Source organism: Lactuca saligna, chromosome 5, assembly GCF_052625555.1.
Source record: "Lactuca saligna cultivar CGN05327 chromosome 5, ASM5262555v1, whole genome shotgun sequence".
Taxonomy (NCBI): domain Eukaryota; kingdom Viridiplantae; phylum Streptophyta; class Magnoliopsida; order Asterales; family Asteraceae; genus Lactuca; species Lactuca saligna.
Window position 1 is genome coordinate 286,675,651 of NC_136421.1, and position 7,193 is coordinate 286,682,843.

General features: G+C 30.4%; 2 protein-coding genes across 2 annotated transcripts; both read right to left on the reverse strand.

Annotated features, from left to right (window-relative positions):
• Positions 1 to 639: 639 nt before the first annotated feature.
• Positions 640 to 3,961, reverse strand: LOC145048119 (uncharacterized). The gene is made up of 3 exons (XM_078996538.1): positions 3,627 to 3,961; positions 1,383 to 1,436; positions 640 to 1,089 (listed from the first exon to the last, which is right to left on the reverse strand). The coding sequence occupies exons 1-3, from the start codon at positions 3,918 to 3,920 to the stop codon at positions 853 to 855; spliced, it is 585 nt and encodes a 194-aa protein (XP_078852664.1). The 5' UTR covers positions 3,921 to 3,961; the 3' UTR covers positions 640 to 852.
• A 243-nt stretch (positions 3,962 to 4,204) lies between these two features.
• SNX1 (sorting nexin 1) lies at positions 4,205 to 6,973 on the reverse strand. The gene is made up of 11 exons (XM_078996537.1): positions 6,717 to 6,973; positions 6,486 to 6,629; positions 5,952 to 6,087; positions 5,708 to 5,841; positions 5,541 to 5,615; positions 5,289 to 5,448; positions 5,086 to 5,219; positions 4,916 to 4,984; positions 4,755 to 4,834; positions 4,616 to 4,676; positions 4,205 to 4,545 (listed from the first exon to the last, which is right to left on the reverse strand). The coding sequence occupies exons 1-11, from the start codon at positions 6,726 to 6,728 to the stop codon at positions 4,330 to 4,332; spliced, it is 1,221 nt and encodes a 406-aa protein (XP_078852663.1). The 5' UTR covers positions 6,729 to 6,973; the 3' UTR covers positions 4,205 to 4,329.
• Between the last annotated feature and the right edge of the window lie 220 nt (positions 6,974 to 7,193).

Genomic DNA, 7,193 nt, shown 5'->3' on the forward strand with positions numbered 1-7,193 from the left:
TATATATATATATATAATCTTAAAACTATATGTCTATTTATAGAGAATAAAAAATTATGAATTTTGATATATTTAAAGTTATTTTTTGATAAAAATAATTCTTTATATATATATATATATATATAAATAAAAAAAATAAAAAATAAAAAATAAATAAAAAAAAACTATGTTTTTGTATATATTAAGTTAATAATTAGCATAGTTTAGTTTGTTGGAAAACACATGTACATTCATTTCCCATTTCCGCCGGTACGTTGGAGGCTTTTGCGGTAAAAATAAATGATTAATTGAGAATGATTCATCTATTCTCAACCTTTTTTCTCTCTCTCTCTCTCTCTCTATATATATATATATATATATATATATATATATATATATATATATATATATATATATATATATATATATATATATATATATATATATAATTACAAAAAAAAAAAAAAAAAAAAACTAGTCTTGTCAAGAACAAGACTTCTCCGAGACCACTTTAGTTTTGTCAATTTCCCCTCTGTTGGGGGCGTGATTTTCCATGTTTTTTCTCTCTTTAACATTTCCCTTATTCTTTGAGTTAATTCTTCTCATTTTACCTAACATTATACCTTTAAATCAAAACGTACAACAAATGTGGTTTTAGGCTTACAAAAATAGTATCGTAAAATATAATTGTGTTGAACGTATCTATGCACGCACACACGTGGATGTTTTCATAAAATAAGACTCGATGGTAACTTAACAACCAATTAAGATAATGTATATCATACTCCATTTCTCTTAGTCAACATAAAGGGGGGAAAAAAGACTTTGAAACTTTAGCAAGAAAATAGTACTGTGAAAAGAATAAAAGTGATTTTAAAGTGCAGATGCTAATTCCACCGACTTTTTAAGGGCTGCAAGAAGGCTTTTCATGATTCTTGGCTCCCCTGGAGGCGACCTGTCTTTCATCGGCCCCTCTCTGATTGCTCGGAAAACCGGCGTTGAACCACCACTCGCCGGGATAACCACACAGTCTATGTACACAGGGACCTCAGTCACTCCATCCCCAATTGTAATGAATCCAAGCCTTACCCCTCCTTCAATTTTGTCCACCTGTTTCACATACACAATGCCTATACTTTGAATTTGAACTCAAATGGACCAAATTTCCTTATAAACGTTACGAATTTTATTGAAAATTTAAACTTTGATGATTTTAAGAACTTGAGATTCGAAGCTTCTATCTGTCTAGGGCTTTTGATATGCATTGGTCTTATAAGAGATCGGGTCGGACTCGGTACCATTTGATACCACAAAAGTATATAGTCTTTTATATGTTTGTTACTGGTCTGATAAGTCTCAAACAAAACAACTGTAAGTTTACAAATTGAAGGTTGATAACTAACCTTTAGAGGCATAGGAAGTGGTAACTGGGCACCTTGGCACAAACTGTTCGCCCACTATAAACAAACAATTCACACAATTTTGAGATCGAAGGTTTTATAAATATGCGAGAGATTTATGTCATCTATCCCTATCAATTATTTCGATTTTTGTAGGCTTCGTAATTCTATTTCGGTGCTTTTACATCTTTTATAAAAAGGGATACTATTTAGGGTTGTTCACTATTTGGTTAAAACCGAATTATCCAATCGGACAATTTGGATTGGACTATTTGGTTCGGATTTTCGGATTGATTTTAAGCTAAACCGAATCATTATTTTTGGATTTCGAATTGATTTTGGTTTATAAAATAAGAACTAAATAGTCCAAAAAAACCGAATAACAACTTATTATTTATTTTTAATATATATCTTTAATCATTTATAAATTTACTAAATTATTTTTTTTATTATTAGAAACTTCCAACAAAGATAGTACTTTATTATATACTTCTTATCAAAAGTTTTTTGTTAATGAAATATTAAACTACAACTAATTTTTCTTAATATTTGTTTATAAATTATAATTCATAGCTAAAAAGTTTTATTTAGTTACTTTTTAAAAGCTAGCTAAGATTTAAGTTATACAATATTTAAAATGTCTTGCCTCTTAAAAACCGAATTGTAAAAACCGATCCAACCGAACTGTAATTTGGTTAAATTGGATCGGATTTAAGTTTAGTTTATGACTATTTTGATCCATGTTTTGAAAATCGAAATCCATTTGGATTTACTTGATTGGATTGGATCAAACCGATCTATCCAAACGAACGCCTTAATACTATTGATGAAATAAAATGATGTTAGGATGATCAATTTGACGATGTCATTTTTACACAAATAATTTCTCCTTGTAAATAAGTCAAGTTGATTTGTATTTTTGTCAAAGACCAAACCATTACTTGACCATGAAGGTAGTGATTTGGCCAATGTTACTTATGAATACGTTGATTTATTGTTTTCTAACGAGTCATGTATAAAAACTAAAATTAAAACGGGTCCAACAAGTTAAAAGTCAACCAAAATGTGTAATTTTGCTTAATGTATACAACTATTATATTTAAATTATTCAAAAATTTAATTATGATATATCGATATAGTTTCAAATAATATTTTAACATGTGAATTATTTATAAAATAAAGTCCGACATTTATTGTTTCGGGACACCTATTGTTTTAGTCACTACATTATTATTTTTTCGATTTTTATACTCCATTATTTTTAGTTCCAACTCAAAGATTATATTTTTCAATTTTATTCAACATTGATCATTCCATCGTAATATTTTCGGTTGTCAAAATTCGTTTATCAACATTATTTTTTTATATATTGTTTTTATAGTATAGTATAATCTTATTTTAAATATATTTTTTCTATATACTCATGTTTCCTAACTGTTGCATGTGAAAGTTAAAGTATAATATCGTATCGTCCAACCATTTTACTGGAATATATTTTATTTAACAAGTTTTTTTTCTTTAATTTGTTTTTATTTCTAATTAATCGTTTTGATATATCTAGACCAAACAGCTTAGAATGATAGTCTTGTATCACCAATGACTATATTGTAATAAACAAAAATAGGAATCCATATCCAGTATTTGGTTAAATAAATATCGACATCTTCAATAAAAACCAACCAATGTATAAAATCATACTATAATATCAGGTATATACGAAGATTATTTCTAATGGGAAATAATAACAATTTAAACAAACAATAAAATTCATTAGGTAAAGTCTATTCAATTAAAATAAAATGTTGAGCAAGAGGATTATTTAAAAATTAACTTAAAATCGGTAAAGTTTTAACATAAAATAGTTGGAAAACACCATTACATAAAACTAAAAATATATAAAATAGAAAATAAAAATTTATATTTTATAAAAATAACATAAATTTTAAAAAAATTAAAGTTGACATTTGATTTTTTTTTTTTTTTTTTTTAAAAAAAAAAAAAAAAAAAAAAGTAAAAAATGACAGTATAACAATTTCCGCCGCATGTCATGTTAATTTTCAATTCCAGCTCGGTATGACAACTAATAACTGAAATAGTAGGGATAAAATGGTTAACTAAAAATAAAATTGAAAAATATATGATATTGTCGTAGAACAAAAAAAATATAAAATGTTAAAATCAAAAAACAGTGATAATGTCGTGACGTTTCAGTTTTTGGCGCATACTTAAATCTTCTACAATACGCACCTGAAAGAGTAAGGTTTCAAATCTGTCGATATCAATATTCATAGGTAGTCTCATCGTCCCCAAAGACACTCCTTCATCATCTCCGGCTGAAATACTGTTACTGTTCGCCGGAGAAGCTCGAGGAACAACACTATCGGAAAATTCACGGGCTAAAATCAGTCTCGAGGCCCGATTTTTGCTACTTTCCGATAACTGAAATCGAGAACAACCCAGCAGATCCGACGAAAAAGAAAGCTTCGGGCTAACGACTGTTCTTAGATGCAGGAAAAGCTGCCTGCTACATACTGTAGCCATGGCCGGTGAAGTAGGATATGGTTTGCTTCGTTCCTCCACAAATATGGGGGTATAGATAATTGATAGAGTGATTTACATATATAGTCCTTCAACTATCACATATATGATATTTCAGTCCCTTAACTTTTAAACCATCGTCTTTCTCATCTTGATTTGATTTTAAATATTGAAAATTACGTGTAACGTTATCTTCCATAAGTTTGTTGCAATCGATTCGGTTGTCTTATATGCATCCTACATTGCTGATATATATTTTTTTATATAAAAAAAATCTAAAAAAGGTATAGCCAAAATATAAGAAACACGTAAGATTTGAAAGATGTGAGATGTTAAGATACAAACACAGCGAAAGCAAACAAACAGAATGAGTAAACACTCAAAAAGTATGTTGGTGTTGGTGTTGGTGTTGTTATGAGGAAGAGAGAGTGAGAGCATCAAGTTTTGGAATGAGACTTCGCCAAGCATCAGCAATACCATTTGCTAAACGCGCTTGTCCTTTTGCAAATTCATGAAAAGCCAACCCCATGTCTTGTGTTTTCTCATCTTGGAAACGAATGATTTCTTCATTCATTAGCTTCACAATTGTCTCAAATCTTCTCGTTGCTTCTTCACCATCAGCTTTCAGCTACATGTGTTAAAATATTTCAATACAGACATGACTTAATCTGTTAAGCTATATTAAAATAGAAACCAACCTCCTCGTATTCATGCTCTGCATCTAACATCTTTTCGGATCGAGTTAGCCTCAATTTGTTGCTATAATAGAAACAAATGAATGTAAGATGCTATGAAAAAAAACTAATAAATGAAAATATAGAATAACGGAAATCATACAGATCAATTTCTTTTAGCTTTATTGTCTCGCTCAATTCACATTGTTGTCTGAAAGCATTAGCCCTCTCTCCTATGGTCCCCTAAAAAAAATCAAAAAATATATATAAAAATGAAGGTCTACGTATTTGGTCAATGACAAGGTTTTAAACTACAAAACTTACCTTGATAGATTGCACTGCACGAACGTAATCTTTCAATGGCTCTTCAAAATTCATTAAAAGATGGTGGGCCTTCACAATGACATGAAAAGTAATCATCAATAATTTTTCAAATACTTTCGACTTTTATTTTGTTATAAATTTTTTAATGTAAAAAAAAAATAGAAACTAACTTCTCTTTGTAGTTTGATTGATAGCATCTCTGATTTTGCTCCAAGCTCAGAGAAAGCAGTCCCAAGAGCATCTCCTTCACAAGCACCAAGGAGTTTGATTGCCTTACCAAAATCTGATAGAGATTGCCCCAACTCTGTAACAAGAATACAGAAATCGTGTTAAAAAGACATAAATGCCCTTCACATCATCAAAGATTAAATACCTCTGTGTCTCTTTACTAGACGATACGCATGCTTCTGGGCTTCAGCTAAGTGATCTTCAAGCTCAAATATATATCGTTTTAATTTCTCATACTCTGGATTTGTTTCTTCAACTGGTTTTTCTTTCCCAAGAACTACATCACTTACTTTAGATTGAACATCCTGTAACATCCATAGCATGATCTTAAATTATCTGATAGATTATGCATAAGTAAAATACTTTCAGTTGCTTTTGATTCAATGTTATGTGTTACCCTGAATATCTGCATTAAATCAGCTGGCTTCCTCTTGAAGATTCCAGTATCTTGTGACCTTGCTCTTTCCATCGTCTGCAAAACACCCAACGTGTTATAAAGATCAAATTACATAAATGAAAGTAAGAGAATTGAAATATATATATATTGACATATTGTATAGTTACCTGTTCATCAGCCTGCAAGAAGGTTCGAAGGTCCTCACTGTGTTGAAGTTCATGATGTAATGCAATCCTATTGACAAATGAATCCAATGCTTGACGCCTCATCTCTATGAATTCAGCACTGAATCTGAACTTCTCTGCATTTTTGAGGTCATTGTTAGTGATCAGAAAGCCTTTTTCCATATTTAAAGTGAATAATATCAAATAAGTACCACAAATAAAGTAAAGGGAAAGACTGATATCTTACCTACAGTGCTCTTTTCTGGAAGTGGAGGAATGAAGATGCCTTTGTACTTCTTAAAGAGACAATCTCTTAACCAAACAAAATCAGTATAACGTCTAATAACAATCTTTTCTGGGCCTTGATAGTCTGGAAAGTTAGTCTGCAAAACATGCATTTGAATGAAATGAGAGTGATACTGTTGTTTTGATGAATCAATACAAAGTTATAATGGATGGCGTCTGAATATGTTCAATGTTATTGCAATTCAGGATTTCTAACTAGTAGCTTCATCAACTAATGACTTTTAGAGGTCTTTGTTTTCTGTACTGGTTTTTGAAGTTGAAATGAGAAACTAGCTCATGACCTAAAAGTTCACTCAATTGAAACACCCAAGTTTTGAATTCAGTTCTGAAATAGGTTATCTAAACCAATCATTACATGAATTGGAATGAATTCTATCCCCGGTCAAATTACAACTAGCGATCAATATGTCAATAGTTGCAATACATGACTGAATATGTAAATTTCAACAAAATTCAAAAGAGATCGTGAAATTACCTTGGTGATGACCTTATAGGAGATATAAGCTTGAACTCCATTGCCCATTTTAGCAGGATCAGTTACAGATACTGATAAAAACGGAGGTTGCGAAGATGGGGATCTAGGGCTCTGTAAACCCCCTCCTCCTGTATGACTTCTTTGCTGCATGTTTGTCGAAATTCAATCCAATTAGATAGTGAACTCATAGAGATTGATTAGATACGGGTATTATTTCAAGATTGTAGTTACCGTTGTGATCATGATTTTTGTTGCAATCGGATGTCAGTGGTAGAGATTTGGTCTGAAACTGAGTGAATTCGTCCAGAGTAAAGAATCCGATCGCTATGATAAGGAAGAGTACGGCTATGTTGCTTCAACCCTGATGATGATCCTTAAACATTTGCTGTAACTCGCAAGTTCTTAGACGAAATCGATGAAAGTCACAAGGTTTCTCTTTCTAATTTTTAAGATAAATATGGGGTTTCGTGTGATTTTGATTTTTTTTTTCAGATTAAAACAGTTGGATTCTTCAAGGGGGTGTATGTGATTATTTATCTAAAATTTTCTTACTATTTTTTATTAAAATCATTTAAAAAGCTAAATTAAGAGATTTTGGGAGAAATTAACTTTTTATTATTAACTGATTAGTTGTGATTAGTTGTGTGATCTATGTATTAAATGATTTAATTTAAAAAACAAGGTCAAAATATTTGAGAATTTTGAATT